The sequence below is a fragment of the Microcaecilia unicolor genome, chromosome 2 (assembly GCF_901765095.1).
Source record: "Microcaecilia unicolor chromosome 2, aMicUni1.1, whole genome shotgun sequence".
Lineage (NCBI taxonomy): Eukaryota > Metazoa > Chordata > Amphibia > Gymnophiona > Siphonopidae > Microcaecilia > Microcaecilia unicolor.
The window spans coordinates 284578838-284602988 of record NC_044032.1 but is presented as its reverse complement, the minus strand read 5'-3'; the positions used below and the strand labels follow the sequence as shown (position 1 = coordinate 284602988).

General features: G+C 43.4%; 1 protein-coding gene across 1 annotated transcript in view; it reads left to right on the top strand.

Moving 5' to 3' along the window:
* Positions 1 to 24151, top strand: part of SH3GL2 (SH3 domain containing GRB2 like 2, endophilin A1) — a 275663-nt gene that overhangs the window by 213742 nt on the left and 37770 nt on the right. Inside the window, exons 4-5 of the mRNA XM_030194224.1 lie at positions 9230 to 9373; positions 15222 to 15355. Of these exons, the coding sequence (XP_030050084.1) occupies positions 9230 to 9373; positions 15222 to 15355 (278 nt within the window). The remainder of the gene's footprint in view (positions 1 to 9229; positions 9374 to 15221; positions 15356 to 24151) is intronic.

Sequence of the window (24151 nt, the reverse complement as noted above, 5' to 3'; positions counted from 1 at the left end):
TGGATGGGGTTCAGTCAAAGAGGGAAAGAGGCTGGATGGGATGAGGTCGAGGAGAAGAGAGACCCATTGGCATGGGGGAGGAAGTGAGGGGAAAAGCTGTACAGGGAAATATAGGAACACAGAGAAATGGAGATGCTGAACATGGAGGAAGATAGGGACACAGAAATGGAAGAAGATGGATAGTGGACATGGAGAGAGAAGAAATGTCAAATGGACAGGATACCTTGGTGAGTGATTTAAGAGAAGCAGAAACCAGAGCCTGGGACCAACATGATTTGAAAAATAAAATGACCAATTTAACGTGCGTAACTCTAGGCACCATATACAGAATTTTGGGGATAGTTTTTAGAATACTTTAAATTATGTACATCACTTGGGACACCAAGGTACACCAACGTGTGCCTACCATTAACATGGTGTGAGAGAGAGCACCTACATATGGTTGCACCAATGCCAACTTATGACAGTATTCTATAATGGAATCTTGGCACCGACGCCAATATAGAATTGTTGCAAAGTGCATGGCATTGGGGCACCTAAACTGAGTTGCCAGTTTATAGAATTGCCCCAATAATGTTTAAGCGCCTAAATTAAAATGAATTATCATCTGAAAACTTATGCTCCTTAATTTGACTGAAAATAAGACACAAATTTAGAAGCCTAATGTGTACTTTTCTGTATCTTTTGAAGCACAAAATTGGCCTATCATTCAAGACATAACTACTAAATCGCAATGAGTTTTACTGAGACAAATTTGCATACTAATCTCGTTTATGTTACCTTTTTACAGTGCTGGGTTTTATGCAACATAGTATCAATGTTCAGTTTGGTTTTGACCTGGTGAAAGGAGTGTTGCTAGCCAGGAATACATTATTAGTTCAATAAAAATGCTGTCACCTATGACTTTGTTCTTGATCTTTGACTGATACTGTGATCATGTAATAACATTCTAATGTCATCAAAATCATTCACGGTGAAGCCCCTGCATACATGTCTGATTTAATAGACCTGCCACCCAGAAACGCTAAAAGATCATCCCGAACTTTCCTCAATCTCCACTTCCCTAAGTGCAAAGGCATAAAATACAAAGTACTGCATGCATCAACCTTCTCCTATATGAGCACGCAATTCTGGAATACACTACCACGCAACCTGAAAATGACCTACGAATTAACCGACTTCCGCAAACGATTGAAGACTTATCTCTTTGAGAAAATTTATTGCAAGGATCAAAACACATGAAGTCCAAACACACTAATAGAAATGCATCAATACACTCTCTTCTGAATTCTCTTACCCCATATTTTCACCACACTTAAAACTCCACCCACAGATAAAAATGTTATACCCTATGTTCTCTTACTATTGTTCTATCGCCCTATCTTTTCCCCATTGTAACATTCCATGGTTTCTACGCCCCAAACGATTTTGACTTGACTTTGTCTTCCCATAACTCCTCACAATGTAACCCATAATCGTACTGTAACATATTGTACTTCCATCATTCACTATGTATTGTAAGCCACACTGAGCCCACAAATAGGTGGGAAAATATGGGATACAAATGCAATAAATAAATAAATCAACTTCATATTGGAAGATCTAGTTCAACATCCCATGGTAGAAATGAAATGTATATAAAGAAAAACATTCTCAGTCAAGGAACAGAATGGATTACAATCAAGATTCAGAAAACACACAACTTTATTTAAAAAAATGACCTGACATGGCCACGTTTCGCTGCGTCAGGGGCTTTACTTTACTAAAAAATGATAAAGGGGCTGAAACACCTCTGTTACGAATTCATGCTCAGCATGCTGCAATTTGGTGGCTAAAGTTTGGCACAGTTTATAGAACTGACTCCTGCTCTGCCCTGCCCTGTTAGAGCATAAGTATTGCCATACTAGGATAGACCAAAGGTCCATTTAGCTCAGTATCCTGTTTCCAATAGTGGCCAGTCCAGGTCACAAGAACCTGGCAAAATCCCAGAACAGTAAAATAGATTTTATGATGTTTACCCTAAAATAAGCAGTGGATTTTCCGAAGTCCATCTTAATAATGGTGTATTGTCTTTTAGGAAAGTATCCAAACCTTTTTTAAACCCTGTTAAGCTAACTGCTTTTACCACATTATCTGGTTTGTTTTAAATTTACTACTTAGTAGCTTCATTGCATGCCCCCTAATCCTATTATTTTTGGAAAGAGCAAACATGTGATTCACATCTACCCGTTCTACTCCACTCTGTATTTTATAGACCCCTATCATATCTCCCTTCAGCCGTCTGTTCTCCAAGCTGAAGAGCCCTAACAGCTTTAGCTTTTCCTCATAAGAAAGTCATCTCATCCCCTTTATCATTTTCATCGCCCTTCTCTGTACCTTTTCTATTTCTTATATATCTTTTTTGAGATGCAATGACCAGAATCACATATAGTATTCGAGGTGCGGTTGCTCCATGGAGTGATACAAAGGCATTAAAACATTTTCATTTTTGTTTTTCATTCCTTTCCTAATAATTCCTAACATTCTATTTGCTTTCATAGCTGCTGCTGTACACTGAGCAGAGGGTTTCAATGTATCATCAACGATGACACCTAGATCCCTTTCCTGGGCTGTGACTACTAATGTGGAACCTTGCATCATGTAGCTACAGTTTGGGATCGTCTTTCCCACAAGGGCTATTTTAAACTTGCTCACATTAAACATCGTCTGCCATTTGGATGCCCAGTCTCGTAAGGTTCTCTTGCAATTTTTCACAATCCTTTTGCAATTTAATAACTTTGAATAACTTTGTGTCATCAGCAAATTAAGGGCCTCTTTTACTAAACTGCGCTAGTGATTCCCTTGCAGCAAATGCAATGTAGCCCTTCAATTTAAATGGACTGCCTCGCATTTGCCATGCAGGAATTGCCAGCGTGGTTTAGTAAAAGAGTTATTCCCATCTTTAAATCATTTATAAATATGTTAAAAAGCAGCGGTCCCAGCACAGACCCCTGGGGAACCCCACTAACTACCCTTCTCCATTGAGAATACTGACCATTTAACCCTACTCTCTGTTTTCTATGTTTTAGCCAGTTTTTAATCCACAATAGGACATTACCTCCTATCCCATGAGTTTCTAATTTCCTCAGGAGTCTTTCCTGAGGTACTTTGTCAAACACCTTTTGAAAATCCAGAAACACAATATCAACCAGCTCACCTTTATCTACATGTTTATTCACCCCTTCAAAGAAATGTAGTGGATTGGTGAGACAAGATTTCCCTTGACTAAATAAATTTTGGCTTTGTCTCATGAATCCATGCTTTTGAATATGCTCTGTAATTTTGTTCTTTATAATAGTCTGTACCATTTTGCCCGGTACCAACATCAGCTCACCAGTCTATAATTTCCCGGATCACCTCTGGAACCCTTTTTAAAAATTAACATTCCAATCTTCCGGCTTGATAAATTACATGTTACTAACAATAGCTCTGCAAGTTTATTTTTCAATTCTACCAGTATTCTGGGATGTATACCTTCAGATCCAGGCAATTTGCTACTCTCAGTTTGTCAAATTGTGCCATTACATCTTCCAGGTTAACAGAGATAAGTTTCAGTTTTTCTGAGTCATCAGCATTGAATACATAGTGGTATCTCTCCCACATCTTCTTTGGTGAAGACCAAAGCAAAGAATTTATTTAATCTCTCCATTATGACCTTGTCTTCCCTGAGTGCCCCTTTTACCCCTCGGTTATCTAGCGGTTCAACTGATTCTTATACAGGCTTCTTGCTTCTAATATATCTAAAAAAATGTATTATGTTGTTTACTCTGCGCCTCTAATGCAACATCCTGTTTACGCAAGGGCAGGGCGCAGCAGAGGAAAAGTACTGGGTTGGCTCAGGCATCGTGTGCTGGCTGCAGCTGCCGACAAAGAAATGAGGCTTGTCGGACCGGAGCAGGGTGAAGATAAGGGAGAAGTGCTGAACACACGGGTGAGAAAAAAGGGGGCTGAGGGGAGAAGAGCAAGACGTCTGGGGGAGGGCTGTGGAGAGAAGAATAAATGCTGAACTCACGGGGGGAGGTGACTAGCTGGCTGGCTGGCTGACTAAGGGGAGAAAAGCAAGAGGTCTAGAGGGATGAGGGGAGAAGAGGAAGAAATGCTGGACTTATGATGGGGGGGGGTGTTGGCTGAGGGGAAAAGTGCAAGAGGGCTGGAGAGAAGAAGCATAAATGCTGGACTCACTAAGGGTGACTGAAGGGAGTAGAGCAGAAGGTTTGGAAGAAGAGGGAAGATGCTGGACTCATGAGGGGGACTGAGAGAAGAAGATAGAGAGGTCTGTGGGGGTTGAGGGAAGAAGATGGAAAGTACTGGCTAAGAGGGGAGAGGTGCTGGACCTGATGTGGGAGGGGGGAAAAAGAGATGCTGGACCTGTGGAGGGGAGTTGACAGGAGAGAGGTGGAGTGCCAGACCATGGAGGGGAGCAGGGGAGAGGTGGAGATGCCAGACTGCGGAGAGCTATAGGGAGAGAGAACAAGTGTGAATAGAGAGATCCTGGACTAGGGGGATGAAGGGAAGAGAGGGAGAGAGATGCTGGACCCACAGGAGATGCGGCTACACAATGCCGATGTCATGCTCCTTCTCATGTTGTATAGGCAGTAAAGTGCATGCAGCAGACTTTCACTTCCAGTGTATGTTTTGCCATTTACGCAACCCAGGAAGAAGCACAGCATTGGGATTTGTGGAGCTGCATCTCCTGCTACCAGGTAGGGTTTCCTGCAGTCGCTTTCCCCTCCGAGCAGTTCCCTGCTGAATATTGAAGCTGTATTTTTTTGAAGGGGGGGGGGGGGAAGACAGAGGGTAGCTGCACCATATGGTGGAGGGGAAGCAGGAAGGGGACAAGGAATTGCTAGACTATAGGTGTGGAGGGGAAAAGAGAGGGGACAGTGAGTTGCTGGACCATAGGTGTGGAGGGGAAGAGAGAGGAGATGGAGATGCTGGATTATGGAGAGAGAGGGTCAGGGAGATGATGGGCTAGGAGCCGACACCCTAATTATTGAGAAAATTCCTTGTATGTGTCCAGGGAGGGGTTATTTCCATTGAGCTTAGCACCCCCAATAATTTTAAAAAGTTGGCTCCTATGGCTACAAGTGTGTGTGGAGAAAGAGAGAAGGGATGCTAGGCTAAAAGGGTATGAGGGGAGGAAGGAGAGATGCTTGGCATGATGGAAACATGTAGGAGATGAGTGAGAGAAGGATGGTGAGTACAGAGGGTTGAAGTGTAATCATGGGGAGTGGGTGAAAGAGGAAATGCATCTCTGTTTCTGTGTCTCCTATGTTGTGGTTCATGCCTAGTATAACATCTTGGGGTTCCCAGCTTAGTTTTTCTCTTTATATTTCTGTTTCTAATTTGTGATCCCTTGTTCTGTATTTGGTGAGGGTTTGCTATGTTTTGCGTGTGATTGAGGTGTGGAATTCAGTTTGCATGTAGTTTCTGTGTTGAACTCTGTAGCAGTCTCACTTGTTCTGTTTTACCAGTATTATGTATATTAATGTTCCAGGACCCCGTGTAAAATTTGTAGTGCTGTCTGTTCTTAGGTAGGGTTCATGTTGTTTGAATCATAGGAATTAGTACTACTGTTGTATGGTAGGTTTGCTACAGGTATTTTTGAGTTAGGATTTTTTCAGGTTTATATTTCACAATGTTCTGGTAGTGGAGAGATTTATGTTGCTATTATTCAAATCATTCAATCAACAAAATTCTCAGAACTACTAAACTTATTTTTGTGGACCATCAGAAGGTGGGCAACTTGGAATAATACTTTTTTGTACCAACACCAAAAATCCTCATTGGTCCCTTTTTAACTAACTATAAAATTCTATAATCGTGCATAACTGTGATAGAAAGTTATCACTTTCTTTCTATATATAAACTGTACTCAACCATGTTATATAGTGGCTATTACTCAAATGACATGAGATTCAGAATTCTTTTTGTATTTATTTCCAAATTTATTTATTTTCCAATTTTGTATACCACCTACAACTATGCAATTTATGGTATGGTAACTTCTATGGAGAAAATGTGCTAGTTCTGATCGGCACCTGTTGATGGGGGGTGGGGGTGGGTTGGGGGAGATAGGGTTTTTGTGGCTTGTTTAGATTTAATTCATAAGAAACTCTGTTGGACCAAAGGTCCGTGAGGGCCATGTATGCAGTGTGTCACATATATGAGCATTATTCCAAATGAAAAAAATGTTGAGTATCACTGCTGTAATAGCTTCCTTCACCTCACTTTTTTTTTACTTAATGTTTTATTGACGATTTTAATAACAAGTACATTTAGCAAAGAGAGAACATTTCCAATGTAGTACAACAGACCTTACCCAACCCCCCAAACCATCCCCCATTCTCCAGTTCTCTGTCCAGACCTCCCGCTAAGAGTGTTATTAAATAGATCTATCCAAATAAGATTGTATTCTGGGCCAAAGGTGACAAATCTGTGACACTGCCTGCCTGAGGGCTGTCAAATGCTCCATCAGCAGTATGGTGCCATCTGGTGGTAGATAAAGAAGTTGTAGCTTTCCAGGCTAATATAATAATAACCTTGCTGCATACCTCAAGAAGATGTATAATTCCAGGTCCAACCGACATCCCCAGTATGTAGTTCAAAAGGCATAATTTTCTACTAAAGTCAGTGACCGCTCCAGCACTCCACCACTCCAGTTTGACATAGGACCAAACTAGAAATCAGCCCTTTAGATAAATCCGGTTGGGCAGGTTCTTATCTCTGTTAATCACCGTTTTATACAACCTAGTAGTAAGATAATGTCAAATATGAAGATATAAATAAAAATAAGAAAGGGGTAATTGATACTCCATTCTTAAAAGCTCAAATGATTTCAACCGCCCTCATCAAATAACTGCCCCAGATATCAAAGCCCTTTGCCCTCCCATCCCTGTAGAGAGGATTCATAGGTTGGAATATCCCCACTTAGTATCAGAGAAAGAGATGTATACCATGGACTTTGCTGCTTCACAAGTTCCCCGGAGGCAAAATGAAGCTATAATTTTATAATATGTTTTTAAAAAGGATTGATAATACTGGCAAATCAGGAGCCCCAAGGAATTCCATAGAGGGGCACTCTTACTTCCTACATATATTTCAATCTGTCCAAATGGTTTAAGCTGTTCCTATGGTTTCCAATCCCAGACATGGTGCGATTGTGCTGCCAAGTAATATGATCTCAGATCTCAGAGAGAGACCGAATAGGAGGGGAGAGATTAGTAAACTCGACTCAGGAGAGAGACTTTGGAGTGTCGGAGGATATGAAGGTGAAGAAACAATGTGACAAGGTGACAGCCATGGCCATAAGGATGCTAGGCTGCATAGAGGGGTATAACCAGCAGAAGAAAGACGGTGTTGATGCCCCTCTACAAGTCATTGGTGAGGCCCAACTTGGAGTATTGTGTTCAGTTTTGGAGGCTGTATCTTGCGAAAGATGTAAAAAGACTGGAAGCGATGCAAAGAAAAGCTACAAAAATGGTCTGGGATTTGCGTTGCAAAACCATACAAGGAGAGACTTGCCGACCTGAACATGTATACCTTGGAGGAAAGGAGAAACAGGGGTGACATGATACAGATGTTCACATATTTGAAAGGCATTAATCCGCAATCGAACCTTTTCCGGAGACGGGAAGGTGGTAAAACTAGAGGACATGAATTGAGGTCGAAGGAGGGCAGATTCAGGAGTAATGTCAGGAAGTATTTTTTCACGGAAAGGGTGGTAGATACGTGGAATGCCGTAATCTAAGTAAAGAACAAACCTTAAAGAAACTTCAGACCGCTCAAAACACGGCAGCTAGGCTTATATTTTGTAAAACGTGATTTGAAAGCGCAAAACCCCTCCACAAAAAAACTACACTGACACCCAATCAAAGAACACATCGCCTTCAAAATCTGCACCCTGGTTCACAAAACTCATCTACGGAGAAGCCCCGAGTTACATGACAGACTTGATCAACTTACCAATTAGAAATACATCCGAATCAACACAATCTTATCTAAATCTGCACTATCCAAGCTGCAAAGGACTTAAATACAAAACAACTTACGCATCTAATTTTTCCTACATAAGCACACAACTGTGGAACGCATTACCAAAAGCCTTGAAAATGACGTACGACCACCTAAACTTCCGGAAATCACTAAAAACCAACCTGTTTAAAAGGCATACTCTACTGATCCAACTTAAATGCCTAATCTCTGCAACACAACCAAACTAAAGCACATAATGGACATAACACAACTCTTCCGTTCTCCGATTCCCTAATGTGGCTGTGCCACATGAACTTGATCTTACCACAACATCACCCTGCATTTGTTCACACCGGAGCCTGCAAAGGCCTCTCCAGTACTATGTAAGCCACATTGAGCCTACAAATAGGTGGGAAAATGTGGGATACAAATGTAACAAATAAATAAAATAAAATAAATTTATCTTGTTGGGCAGACTGTATGGACCATACAGATCTTTATCTGCCGTCATTTACTATGTTACTAAATAACCAGACGACCACTGGAGAGAATCAGGGATGACCTCCCCTTATTCACCCAGTGGTCACTAACCTCCTCACACCCCCCAAAAAAATGTGATGAAAAACATTACTTGCCAGCCTCTGTGGCAACCTCAGATGTTATACTCAGGTCCATTAGAACAGTATGCAGGTCCCTGGAGTAGTCTAGTGGTGGGTGCAGTGCACTACAGAGAGGTGGACCCAGGCTTCTACTTCTCCCTACCTGTTACACTTATTGAGGAAACTGTGAGCCCTCCAGAGCTCATCAGAAACCCACTGTACCCACATATAGGTGCCCCCTTCACCTGTAAGGGCTATGGTAGTGGTGTACAGTTGGGGTAGTGGGTTTTGGGTGGGCTCAGCAGACAAAGTAAGGGAGCAATGGTGAGATGTGTACCTGGGAGCATTTTATGAAGTCCACTGCAGTGCCCCCTAGGGTGCCCTATTGCTTTCCTGGAATGTCAGGAGGACCAGGGCACTAAAAATGCTGGCTCCTCCTACATCCCAATGGCGTGATTTTGTGCGTTGTTTTGCACTTGCAATTCTTACCAGTGAAGGTCTGTCCCTCTTTGGAAGTCCTCTCACAGCACCTCTCTCCCTGCACCAGTCTTTACATGATATTAACTTTACCCAAGGATTAATCATTTGCTATAACCTATGTTTCTGTCTCTCTGCAGCTTCCAGAGCTAAACTCAACATGATCAACACGATGTCAAAGATTCGAGGGCAGGAGAAAGGACCAGGTTACCCACAGGCTGAGGCACTGTTGGCAGAAGCTATGATAAAGTTCGGGAGGGAGCTCGGTGATGAATCTAACTTTGGTGATTAGTTTTTCTCCTTTGCGGGTATCATACAAAGACTGTGGCTGTGTAGCCGGAGGCTAAGTCCAGTAGAGTCAGTTCCATGTGTGCACACTTCTTATACTGTGTAGCCATGTGCTATAGTACTCCCCCCCCCAGAGGAAATAGCATAGACACGACATTTTCTATGTGGAAATGGACAAAAGGTAAATCTCCCTAATTAAACCAATACACATGCTTCAGCCATACTCATTGAATAGTGAAACCAACTGATCTTAGATGCAACATTTGCAATAGGGATGTGTGGTCAAATTTGGGCTTAGAGCATTTTAACATGGGATTTTCCTACACACTAAAGAGCTAGATTCTATATACGGTACCTAAAAAAAAAAATCAGCACTGAAAAAATCCCACTTAAGTGGTATTCTATAAGCTATGACTAAAGTTCAGAGCGGTTTATAGAATAGCACTTAAGCAGAGAGGTGGCATGTAAATTTATGCAATGCCATTTGTACCAATGAAAATGTGGTGCAAATACCATTAATGTTGAACTGAACAGTATGGGCTGTTTATCCCAATTACGTAACCTAATACTACACAGACTGATAAACAGCCAAGCATAAACCTAAAGGGCTGTATAGAGTAGACATACAACAATGAAAAAATGGGAAATACTCTCAGAAACCAAGGTATCCACCAAGGTCTGACCAACAGGACATTAGTATCTATATAAGATTTTTGTGTCCAGTTTCCAAGTAAAGCTCAACTAGCTGGAAATCAAAACCCCTATTATGATTAAACTTGTGGTTCCTGATGAAGCCCTGAAGTGGGTGAAACGTTTTGGGCCCCGTTGAAAGAAAATGAGCAGTTGAAATGTGGGGTTATCAAGCCAACTATGTTATAAGCTAAGTCAATCTATGCTTTGTTATGGCTTGTGATAAGTTTGTCTACTCAGCATTAATTTGAAACTTAGGCTCTATTATGGGCAGTTTTGATTAAGAGAAGGTGGGAAAAATTAACCCTATGAAAGAGACTAGATCACGGACACAAAAATCTTATATAGATACTAATGTCCTGTTGGTCAGACCTTGGTGGATACCTTGGTTTCTGAGGGTATTTCCCATTTTTTCATTGTTGTATGTCCACTCTATACAACCCTTTAGGTTTATGCTTGGCTGTTTATCAGTCTGTGCAAATACCATTCCCATGCCCCCTTTTTCGGGACGCGTCCCATTTTAGGCGCAGTCCCATTTAAATGTAATGCAATTATTGACACTAATTAGCATGTTATTCTATTAAACTGCCTGTGCAAATCAGGAGCGTGCCTAAATTTGTGCACGCAATGTTTGGCAGCTTTTATAGAATCGGGGTTAGCCCAGATTTAACACAGCACTTTATTTTTTAAATTTGTTTATTTTTTTATGTCCATGTCACAAAAAAAATGTACAGTAACCATAACTCGCTAGCTTGATAAAGCATGAACACCAACTCTCTACCCATGACATGCCCCATCTAGAAATAATGTTTTAAAATTGTTAACGCGTGCTTATTGTGCAAAAACAAGCAAAAATACTGCAAAACACTAATGTGTTGTGCAGAAGCCTGTTTTTCTGCACCAATGCCGTGTTAAGGGCTTAACGTCCTTTGGTAAAAAGGCCCACTAAGGCATATTTTCAAAGCACTTAGACTTACAAAGTTATGTAGTAACCTGTGGAACTTTGGAAGGCTAAGTGCTTTGAAAATGAGCCCCTAAGCCAACTTAATTCAGGTCAACCTAGAAATTAACATGCGTTAGTCTTTAACTTGCATAAACCTTTTCTTTTTTTATTAAAATGAATATGTGAATTTCACCAAAAAGGGTCTAGAAATAGGGGGAAAAGCCAAAATGAACCAAAAACCAATCAACATTTTTTGCCATGTGTACAGTCCTAATTTGCAGTAGTGCACTGCACAATTTCTAATCAACCACTGTCCTACAGATCAGTGGTTCTTAGCCCAAGACTCAGAGCAAGACAGTTGGGTTTTCAGGATAGCTGTAATGAATATGCATGAGATAGATCTGACATCCTTCTTGCCTCATACTTATCAACCGGACCCTCCATTTTGATGGCGGCAGCAGGAACAGTGAAGATGTCATTAAAAAATACAAAAAGACACCAAGAGGAACTGAATTTAGGAAAAGCTGGGACAAAATGAAGATTGGAATAAGCACTATTAACAAAAAAAGACAGTACTATGAAGAAACCCCAAATGACATCAGTGCAGCAGCAGTTAATACGCAGAATGACGAGCGCTCCCTGCCATTATAGATCTTTTCATCCTCATACCCTGTCTGACAGACTGCTTTCCCTGCCTTTGGCTTCAGAAAAAAGACTCTTAGCACTAATGTAATTCCCACTCCCTCCTACAGTTCCTTAGTGGCTGCTAATTCTTGTATAATTGACTGGCTCCAGCTGCTGAAATCATTCATGTATCTGCCTAATATTTAGGGCCTAATGAATTTCCAAGCAAAAGTCCTACCTCATTGTGTGGTCAGGGCTGGTGGGGCAGGAATGGTGGAAGGGGGTAACAGGGTAATTGCCATGGGCCCTGATGCTACAGAGGACCCCAACCCTGCCCAAAGCTGAAGATGGCATAGCTGGCTGGCAGGCTTTAGCAGGCTAATTTTCTGCCTTGGGCCCCAACAACACCAGCCCTGTTCTGGGTGCATAGAGTAGGAGAGAAATCCTAGATGCCAGATCACCATGGCGATGAGAACTTTTCATACGGCCTGTAGCATTTTTGTCCCTTGATTTGCAGCCACCGCTGAAGCAAGAACATAATCCTTTCTGCATCACGCAGCTCTGTATGAGTCTGAGCTGTATGGTGGAGGAACTCTGATGCAGTTCTTGTGAGATTAAGACCAATATGAGAGTTCTTGTACCACATGCCTCAGACTCATTCAGAGCTGTGCGGTGGACAGAGGAGGAAGTTCTTGCTCTGCAAGAGCAGAGTGAAGATCAGTGTGAGAAAAGGGTGAGGTTGGCTGGTTAAGGCAGGGGAATAAGGTGAGGACAGCTTGCTGGAGCAAGGGTATGGGAAAGGATAGGAACAGGCTGGGTGGGTGGCTGACTAGCTTGCTGGTGTATGAGCTGGGGGGCTGACTGGATTGTTGGGTAGTGAAGGCTAGCTGAGGTGAGGGTTGATGTTAACAGCTAGGGGTGGTAGATTTAAGGGAGAAGGTAGTTGGTGGGATAGGGGTGGAAGCAGGGGCATATCTGGAATCCGGTGGTAGGGGGGGCCAGAGCCAGAGAGGGGGGGCACATTTTTGCCTCCCTTCCGCCGCCGCCGCTGCCGCCTCTCTCCACCCCCCTCCCCGCCGTCAACCCTCCCCCGCTGCTTACTTTTGCTGGCGGGGGGCCCCAACCCCCGCCAGCCGAGGTCCGACCCGCAGTCTTCATATTTCGTCTTCCTCCGACTCCTCCGTGGCCATGCTGCAAGGAAGTAACGCTGCAGTGCTAATTCGCTGAATCCAGTTCGGAGTCTGACGTCGCAGCACGTTGTATGCGCGTACAACGTGCTGCAACGTCAGACTCCGAACTGGATTCAGCGAATTAGCACTGCAGCGTTACTTCCTTGCAGCATGGCCACGGAGGAGTCGGAGGAAGACGAAATATGAAGACTGCGGGTCGGACCTCGGCTGGCGGAGGTTGGGGCCCCCCGCCAGCAAAAGTAAGCAGCGGGGAGGGGGGACAGGGCGAAATCTGTGGGGGCACAGGCCCCTGTGGCCCCATGCAGATACACCCCTGGTTGGAAGACTGGGAGGAGGAACAGGCTGAGAGAGATGGAGTGATGAAGATAGGGAGAGAGAGAAAGCAAGACTGAGTGACGACAGGTTGGGGAGAAAGAGAGAATGATGAGTGCGAGCAGGGTGGGGAGGAAGAAAAAGTGAATGAGGCTGGGTAATGACGGTGGAAGAGGGGGCAGAGATACTGGTTAACGAGGGGGCCTTTTGGGTGTGCATTTCTGCCAGTGATCTTGAGGATTGCATTAAGGGCCTGATTTATGAAGTTTCTTTTTCATTAGACATGGAATAGGAAAACACCTCTTGTAAATGAGGCCCTAGAGTAGCTATGATAGAAAATACACTTTCTCCCCTGCTTCTTTCCTCCCCCGCTCCGTTCCTCAACTACAGTGGAAATGTGGGTGGTGTGGGACGGAAGGTCTCAGCTACTGGCTTCTAAATCCAAATAAAATTTGTCAGGCTTGGCGTAAGATACTGCAGAGAATGTAAGTGTTAAAGGAGAGCAATTACAATTGAAATGAGAGCTGAAGCAGGAAACTTCTAGGAGTTGTGAATAAGGAGACTAAATTTGGAAGCTGGTATCTGTAAGGGAATTGTCTACTCATAGAAACCACAGGAATGTTTTAAAAAGAGCCTTTTAATTGTAGGCCGACACCTTTGGAATATCCTTTGGGTGACCATGACAGACATCCATGCAGGGCAGCAGGGCAACCTACTGGTTAGCGCAGTGGCCTGTAAATCAAGGGACAAAGGTTCAAATCCCACTTTAACTCTTTTTGTTTTGTAATTGTGAGCCCTCCAGGAACAGAAAAATACCTACTGTACCTAATGTACGCCACTTCAGTAGTCCTCAGGCTTGCAGGTGTTTCATATATATACATACAGTAGGTATCTTTCTGTTGCTGTGGGGCTCACAATTTAAAAAAAAGTTGAAGTGGTATTTGAACCTTTGTCCCCCCGATAGTCAGTACTATTTAACCAGTCAGAACGGATGCTGATCGGTTAAATAGTGCTTAACCAGCTTTCCGTTGATTTTTAGACTGGGTTTCACGGCCACTTATCTTTAAACCAGTCAAAAATAAACTGGATATTCAATGCTGGTCACCGGAAACTGCCCAACATTTAATATCCGGGCTTAGTGCTGACCACAGGAGTTAGCCAGGCTAACTCCTGCGGTCTGAATATCGGCCCCTTGATGTCCACTGCACTAACCACTAGGCTACTCAGACCTGCTTTCTGTTTTATTCAGAATGCCCTTAATATCTGAAGCTATCACAGAGCTTGGTATCCCCTTCCGGATTCACTTTCAGAGAAGGACAGCAACCACTGGGGGATTAAGGAGGTGTCATGCCTTAATCCATCCTGTGGACAGTTGCTCAATCAGAGCTCAAACTGGATGTTCCTGAAACAGGTCTAAATATAAGGACGTCCTTCTTTTAGACTTCATTTAAAAGAAATGTCCCCTTTGGTAATTGATGTTGGACATCCAGATTTAAAGCCTTCCCTAGTCTCAGCCAAATCACACCCAGAACACACCCTCTTGCTATTTGATCATACTTCAGTATTGGATGTCCCTAGTCTGCTTTTGCAAAATTGGGATTTTGGATGTTTCAAGCAAATGGATGTCCATTTTGGCCTTTTGAGACATCCAAATGCTTTGAAAATGAACTTAAGCCATAAATTAAATACCCTTTACCTTGCACTAGATTAAACCCTAAGCACCTTAACCCTTCTTCATAACTATTTCCCAACTTGTCTTTTTCTAACTCCTAAAAAAGACTGCTCAAAGAGCCATGTTTTAACTTCCAAACTTTTACATAGTAGCTTCCATAGATATAAAAGAATAAACAAGGAGGTGCAAAGTTTAAGCCCACAAGGGAAATCTGTTGATAAAGGCCTTGTTTTCTAAGGAAAAGGCAACAATACACAATTCAGTAGCAAACCTTGGCTCTTCGGGACTAAAGCCAAAGCCCAAATGTAGTAAAAGGTTAACAGGTTTTTTGATATTTCTGATTCTCATTTGCCCCTTTTATTTGTAGTTATGTCTTTCCTGGAAGGTAAACCAGGTCCGACCTCTTCTTTCAGGCCCGGCCCTAGTGGAAGTTGGAGATTCTCTGAGGGAACTTTCTGATGTCAAAGATTCTTTGGATATTGAGGTGAAGCAAAACTTCATTGATCCCCTTCAGAACCTGCATGACAAAGATTTGAAAGAAATACAGGTAAACCCATCTAAACTGGTCTTCTTATGTGGCAGTACTTTTGGAAATTATATACTTTATGTATTATTTATATTATTTATGTAATTAAAGCTTTTTACTACTGTTTTTATGATTTGACATCTGCCTTTATTCCCCAGTTGCTTTGTGTATTTTGTACTTACAACGTGATTGTATACCCCTTCTTTGAGTTGTTCTTGATTATTCATGAGTCCAAAATTGCTAAAGAGCAGAAGAGGTTGGTACATCCTTGGAAGCATTCAGTTGATTACATGCAGGAGGCAAGTCTGTTAGAACAATCTCCAAATTATCAGCGTTAAGAACAATGTCAGGCATTAAATCATTCTTGATTCTGATTTCTTCAGCATGCTCCTGTCCACCCCCCCCCCCTCCACAGCTGTGTCCAAACGGAGCTCCAAAAGGTGTGGGTTTGCTGAACTCTGGAAATTTATTTGAATGGAAGTATCCGTAAGTTCTACGGAGCTGGAACTTCTGACTCTGCTCACACACTTAAGGAATTGGGCAGTTAACTTGTGATCAGACCACTTCCTTGGCATATTTCAAAATAGGTCGCAGCCTCTTCAAGGAATCATTTCCAAAGAAAAAGTTCTCACTTGCACTTGTGAGGCGGATGACAGGGTATGTGACAGTCCTTGTCTCAAGCTGTAAAGAAAGCCAAACCTGATCCGCTCTTATTGCCAAAAGCCAGAAGTGACATATCACATGGCATAACACAAAGGTTATCCTGGTCCCTCCCCTGGAAAGCCTCAAACTTCAGACACATGCCCTGCGCAACGAAAGTCACCTCAGAGGCTGGATCAGAAAGACCCTAACACATGTTGGACCAACAAAGGCAATACATACCTGGGTCCCATAGGCATAAGTTTACCTACTATGTGTATCCTGGCGGTGTCCAATGAAGGAAGCCATTCCTGGTCTAGAAACTGGTCACCTGCAAATGTAGCAACAATCGTCTGAGTGGCAGCAGAGGTAGCACTCACTTGCACATTAGAGCAAGATCCTGTGAATCAAATGTAAAAGCATTTAGCCAGGACTGCTGTTCCTCTGAAGAGGACTGAGTGACCACCTCTTCAGAGTTAACACTAGGCCCCGCAGCAGCTGTGGACCCAGAAGAGTCATCTTGGTACTTCTGGAATTTCCACCCCCCTCTCCTTCTGTAAAGAGGGCAGCTTCTGCTGGGCAGTAGGAATAAGGGACTGGATCTTTTCTGCAGCCCACTTCCTCCTGCTGGCCAGCCCAGTCTGTTTCTGAGGAGACTTGTAAAAGAGAAACAGAGAGATCAGGCTCAAGAGACAACAAAGATTGAACAGCAGAGGGATTCTGATGGTTGCCCTTAGGCCTAGGACATAGATTAAATATATCCTCTTCTTGCCTAAGAAATCTGTCAAAAGGTTCTGTCTGCTTTCCTACTAAAGGCATTTGCACAGGGTCTGGTAAATCTGGCATACATAAAGATCTGTAGTTGCCAAGTGACAAATCCTGAGGGTCAGACATAATATCATGCTTTGCTGACAGTCCAGAAAGTACAGTAAAGCTATCCACTGTTGGTGTAAAGAGGCTAGGATAAGGTGCAGTTTGGATTTTAAAATTGTGTTTCTGCATTGGCTGTGCCACTGTTGGGAAATCCGAAGATAAAGGATCTCCCTTTTGTGGTGACTTGCAGGAATTCTCACTAACAGAATGAGAGAGCACAATTCCAGATTTGTCAGCAGATAAGTCAAAGCCCACCCGGTGTGTCTTGGTATCAAGTTCACAGCACATATCAGGAAATGCAAAACTAGAATTTAAAGGGTGTGTCTTGAGTTCTGATGCAGTCCTATCCCCAGAAGGTAAGCAAAAACTTTGGGAATCAAACTCCTCCCTTCTCCTAGACAAACAAGCCACAGGTGTGCATGCTAACCCTGGCACAATCAGAAACCCACTCAGTGGAGGCAGGAAGGAATAGTCCGAAAGAGGTACCTTCAGAGACAGGTGTCTTGCAATTAGAGACCACAGAAAAAAATGTCTGTAGAGACAGTAGAGCTTTGAGACTTTAAATCAGAACAGTCTCTTTCTCTGCTCAAAGATTGTACTTCTTGAAGAACTTGAAGTTCACCCAAATAAGCAGACATTATTCTGGAGAATGCATTTCTTTCAACGATAACCTAAGTTTGTTAGAAAGCAAGTCATAGTTCTCACAGAGCTTTTCTAACTCCAGCTGTGCTGTACACAGGACATTCTTATCAGTAGCTGAGAGCAATGAATCTCTAGTCAAAGCTTTACTTCTCTGATCTAAAAGAGACTGCATCTCTGTAATAGGAGACTCTAACATGCCATTGTCATCCAGCAAAAAAGAACATTGTTCTTGCAGCTTTAAACAGTTTTCACAAAGTTGTGAGAGACATGCCCAAGCAGTGGCGTACCAAGGGCGGGGCGGTGGGGGCGGCCCGCCCCGGGTGTCAGTGGGGGGGGGGTGCTCCGCTGGCGCTGCAGTCAGCCCTCGTCTCCTGCCACCTACCTTTAAAGAAAAAGGTGTGAAGCGGCGTGGCAGGCAGCGCCTCGCATCTGCCCTGCTTGTAAACAAAGTAAATCTCCATTCTCCTCCTCGTCGTCGGGCCTTCACTCACTGCGTCCCGCCCTCCTCTGAAGTAACTTCCTATTTCCGCGAGGGTGGGACCCAGTGAGTGAAGGCCCGATGACGAGGAGGAGAATGGAGATTTACTTCGTTTACAAGCAGGACAGACGCGAGGCGCTGCCTGCCATGCTGCTTCACAGCTTTTTCTTTAAACGCAGGGTGGTGGCAGGAGACGAGGGCTGTCCTCTCTGGATGAAGCTGGTGGTCGGGTCGGGGGCTCAGATGGGAGAGGGGAGTTTCAGATGGGAGAAGGGGGGTGGAGAGGGGGGTTTCAGATGGGGAGGGGCCTTCTCAGATGGGAGAAGGGGTGGAGCTTCTCAGATGGGAGTGGAGCTGAAACTGGGGGCTGAAAAGGGGGGGCAGGTGGGAGATGTGGGCTGGGGCTAGAACTAGGGCAGGTGGGATAAGGGGGGCTGGAACTGGGGGCTGAAAAAAGGGGCAGAGAGAGAGAGAGAGGGGACAGATCTTGGATGGATGGATGGCTGGGGGGGGAGGGATGGCAAATGGTGGATTGAAGGGGCAGAGAGAAAGGGCAGACAGTGGATGTATGGGGGAGAGAGAGAGAGGGCAGACGGGCAGATGGTGGATGGAAGGGGCAGAGATAGAGGGCAGATGTGCATGGAAGAGGCAGGGAGAGAGGGCAGACACTGGATGGCAGAGAAAGAATGAAGATAGATGCTGGATGGAAGGAAGACAGTGAAAAGAAGATGAGGAAAGCAGAAACCAGAGACAACAAACTGTAAATAAAAAAAATATATATATATATATATTTTTTTTTTTTTTTTGCTTTAGGATAAAGTAGTGTTGTAGCTGTGTTAATAAATGTTTATAATAGAACATGTAAATAAGGTAATCTTTTTATTGGACTAATTTTAATAAAATTTGACTAACTTTCGGAGAGCAAACCCCCCTTCCTCAGGTCAGGATAGGACACTGTAACAGCACTATACTGTACTGATCTGAGGAAGAAGGTTTTGGCCTCTGAAAGCTAAATGTATTAGTCCAATAAAATGGTATTATTTTATTTTCTATATTTGTTTTATTTCTATTTGTTAATTTGTAAAGTGGTGATTGGTATTTTTTAGTTTTTTCAAATTTACATCTGCTGTCTTTATATTTTGCACAGTACTAGGGGATATTTTCTATTGTGTTGCATTGTATGCAGAGTCTGGCATCTTGGGGGTTCAGTTTAAATTTTGTCTAAATAGAAAGTTTATGATTACTTATTCTATAGTGGATTCGGGTGTATCTGTGTTTGTGAAAAAGACATGGCTTTCAGTTGGCATTGACTGCGCAGGATTGACAATCTGTACTATTCTGTCTGGTTTCATTTTACCATGGTATGGTAGAATTGCTCTATAGGTCCTGAGTGTTTTGTATTCTCTGTATGCCTAGTACTGGATTTTGGAGGGGGGTGTTAAAAAATGACCGGCCCCGGGTGTCAACTACACTAGGTACGCCACTGTGCCCAAGGAGAACGGATGGCAGACCCCAACTTCCCCCTCTCAGAAACGGGCGAACGAGCCTGCAATCTGAGCTCAGAAACCGGGGAATGCCGAGAGTGGCCAGAAAGAGCAGCAAACTCCAACTCAAAAAATGCAGGTGCCATACTTCAGAGAAAAGAAAAAAAAGCCCCTCACAGATCCCTGAAACAGTTTCGCTAGTATGCACACAGAAGCACACAGTAACATCTCGGCACTTAACAAAGCAAACTGAGAAAAGGAACAGACACTTTAAACCAGGTAATGCAAACAGTGCAATGCAATAAAATCCTTCCAAAAGACAGAAAACACTAGCAAGCAAGGGACGAGAACCCCAAGATGTAATCACTTTTATATTAGATAATCACACATAAAAGCAATTATTCTGGACTTGTTTGCTCAGGGATATGACAGTACCTAATTGGCCCTTAGGCTAGCTAGCTGTACCAAAGAAAGGAACAATGCCACAGATGGAATAAATTATTTTATTAGGTATATAAAATACGTGGCCAATTGCAAAGCAGCCATCACCTATATATACATATACAAAGATATATGATTAACTGTCACAACTGTCAGAAATGGTGAGCTCTTAGACCAAAGCCGGAGCTTTGGCAGACAAATCACCTGGGCTGGCACAGACAGGAATCAGAACAGACTGGACTAGGATAAACTAACAGACTGAACAAGGCAGGACAGAAGTAATTAAACACAATGGACAACACAAGAACCGGATCCAGATGAGGCAAGGAAAAGAAGGCAAAGGGCCAGAACTGGAACCCAGACAGGACAAGGCAAAACTCGGAACTGCATTAAAACTGGGACTGGGACCCATAAATGCAAGACAAGGCAACACACGGAAGTAGATTAAAACTGGGTCCAGAAAAGGGCAAGACAAGGACAAGGCAAGAACTGGATCCGGACAGGACTAGGCAGGCAAGACAGGGCAGGAGCTAGGCAACAGAATACCAAGCAAGACAATACACAAGGCAGGAACAGGATTCAGGATACACGAAAAGGATTCTCAGCACCGACGTCAGGCTCGCTGGTCTATAGTTTCGGATCTCCTCTGGAACCTTTTTTTAAAACTCAGAGTTACATTGGCCACCCTCCAATCTTCTGATACCATGATTGATTTTAAAGATAAATTACATATTACTAACAATAGTTTCACAATTTCGTTTTTCAATTCTGTCAGTACTCTGGGATGAATACCATCTGGTCCAGGAGATTTGCTACTCTTCAGTTTGTCAAATTGCGCCATTACATCATTCAGGCTTATAGAGATTTCATTCAATTTCTCTGACTTGTCAGCTTTGACCAGCGCTTACATGCTAAGGTTATAGAATACTGGCAGTTATATGTGTAACTGACAGCAGTTAGGTGCGAGCATTTACACCAGTCTTTGACATGCCATAAGTGGTCAGACCTAAAGTAAAGCACATAAATGCACTAGTATTCTAGAAGGGCAATAATGCATGTTATTGCCTTTATAGAATTCGCACTTAGCGCACATACTTTAGGCAGCCTGTACAGAATTACTCCCTTGTTGTCTTCTTACAGCTCAAAACAGGGACTGAGTAGAATCTCCTCAGAGAAGGATCAATATGAACAGTAACCATACAGAATGCAACTAATACACAATCTAGAGAACAGGCAGTTAGAGAAAACATTTCCCTCCTCTCTCTAATTAGAATCCTACAACAGCGCCTCCTTGTGGCCTTATGCTAGTATGCAAGCTCATGGCCTCTGCATATCTCAACAGAGGCCACATGCTGAAGTGCTGCTTTGTCTGCCGCTCTTTTCCAAGGTAGACTTCCTGTCAGAGAGGAGGCAGGAGAAAGCAGCACTACAGAGCAGGGATCTGTGCTTATAGGGCCCACACTGCGGTGATGCCTCTTTAATCCTGGGTCCAGTCTGTGAGGAGGTGGGGGGGGGGGGGGGGGGCAGAGCAGTGAGAAGGGAAGCAGGGAAATGTTTTACAAGGGGTTGGGAATGGCTGAAGGTTTGGCTAGGGTGTCTGATGTCTTTGGGCCAGGCCTGACTTAGACTGTTTACTTTTCTACAGCACTTTGTAATCAGGGTATATAAAACAAGGCAGTAGCATTCATCATACACCTCAGCCCTCAGGGAAATGATGAGTAATTAAAACAAGTGTCTCAGCTGAATTATTTTGACCATTTTCACTCATATCAGTCAAACTGAAATATGCTGACATCGATGGACAAACAGTTTCAGTGTGTTTAATGAGAGATGTAGAAGGGCACGGAGTCCAACTCAGCATTTCTTCAAGAGCAACAGTATTTATAAACAGACTACAACTTTTAATGCAGGCATGGTGGAATTTATTGCAGAATTTGCTGTAAACCACGGAGCTCTACTGCCACTTCCTTCCTGCCCAGTGTCTTAATCCCCACTTGTTTCATTTGATCCTCCAAGAACATTTCACTGAATTTTATTCTGCTCTTCGTGCTGGATTTGTTGATGTTGTACTTACAGAAGGATTTGAGAGACTAAACGCTTTTGAGCTTTCACTCAATAAAATGTTTCTCCATTGGCCGAGCATGGAAGAGAGAAGTCATTTGTAAAATTAGGCTGTTAAGGGTAAATGCAGGGCTTTTTTTGAGCCGGTACTGTTTTTTTCCTTCCCCGCTTATTCCCCCCCACCCCCCCCCCTCATCTCCCACCTCTCTCTTGTGGCCGCAGCTGCTTTTCCCAATGAGCAGCAGCAGACAAAGCACAGAGTAGCAGGCGCAGGGCTGCAGTGCTAGGACACACATTATTGGCTCTGCCTCTGCTGATCCCCTGCCCTGGAAAAGGAAGTTGACGTTAGAGGGGAAGGGGATCAGCAGAGCAGACAGCATATGTCTGAGCACAGTGGCCCCACACCTTTTATTCCTTGATTTGCCCACCGCTGCTGTTCGTTGGGAGAAGCAGCGGTGGCTGCAGGAGAGATGCTGGATGTGAAAGAGGGGGCAAGAGAAGAGAGATGCTTGTTGGGGAAAGAGGAGGCAAGGGGGAAAATGCCAGATAGGGAAAGAGGGGGCAAGGGGAGAAATGTCACATGGAGAGCGAGGGGGCAAGTGGAAGAAATGCCAGAGGGGGCAAGGGGAGAAATGCCAGATGGAGAGAGAGGGGATAAGGGGAGAGATGTTAGATGGGAGAGAGGGGCAAGGGATGAAATGCCTTATAGGGAGAGAGGGTGCAAGGAGTGAAATGTCAGGGAGAGAGGGACCAAGGGTAAATATGCCAGATGGGAAAGAGGAGGCAAAGGGAGAGATACTGGATGGGAAGAGAGGGGGCAAGGGGAGAAATTCCAGATGGGAAGAAAGGAGGCAAGGGGAGAGAAATGAAAGGGATAGAGGGGGCAAGGGTATTATCTTTGATTCCTCTCTTTCCTTTCTGCTACAAATGTCACACTTAACTAAAGTTAGTCTTCTAGTCTTTTGTCAACTACAAGCAATTTGTCACCTCTTTCACACTTCACAATTTTATGCTTTAATCCTTTTTTTTTTTTTTACCACCTGTCTTCTCTATTGCAATGTTGTTTACTCTGGGTTACCCCATCACTCATTAAAGAAACTTCAATCATTCCAGAACACAGCCATCAAGTTACTCTGCTGTGCCCAGCACTCTGATGATCATACTTCATCCCTGCTGAAACAATATCATTAGCTCCCTTTTGAACAAAGAAATACTTACAAAATTGCCATTCTTACTTTTAAGGCCTTCAGGCTTGGTATCCCTGACTATCTTTCCTGTCTAGCTATTGCTTAGTTCTGCCCTGTCCAAAACATGCTCACATGAAATTAACACATCACAGTGCATTCTTCTTCCTTGCTCCTCACACCTGGAACAATAAGTACATAAGTATTGCCATACTGGGACAGACCAAAGGTCCATCAAGCCCAACATCCTGTTTCCAACAGTGGCCAATCCAGGTCACAAATACCTGGCAAGATCCCAAAGTACAAAACGTTTTATGCTGCTTATCCCAGAAATAAGCAGTGAATTTTCCCCAAGTCCATTTTAATAATGATCTATGGACGTTTCCATTAGGAAGCTGGCCAAACCTTTCTTAAACCCCTCCTTTACCACATTCTCTGGCAACAAATTCCAGAGTTTAATTACACATTGAGTAGCAATTCCTTTTTCAAGGACTTTAGAAATGAGCTGAAAATCTGGCTCTTCCAATTAGCTTTTGGGAAAACAGTCTGATTGAAACTACCAGTGTTACCCACACAATCATGCCATTCTTCTATGTATGTTTGATGTTGCTCTCTTCTTTTAGCTATGCCTGTCTTTTAAACTTAACTACTCTGCTTTCCTATACATTGATGAGTTATTTTCCTGTTTTCTATGTTAGCCTGTACACCGCTCTGTTCTGCCAGTCAGCTAGAGCAGTATAGAAAATTTTGCAAATAAATAAATATGCTGAATGGGAAGAGAGGGGGCAAGGGGAGAAATGCTGGATAGATGTGTGGAGGAGAGAGAGGGGGCAAATCAGGGGCGTGCTGGTAAATTGTTAACAGGGGGCTCTCTCTCACCAGCAAAGTAAAAGAGAATTCAGGAGGGGCCCAAGCCCACATTTTGGGATCCATTTGTTAAAGTAGCCATGGAGAACCGGCTCCCAAAATTCTTAAAAACTTAACAAACGGCTCTCGAGAGCCTGTGAGAGCCTGC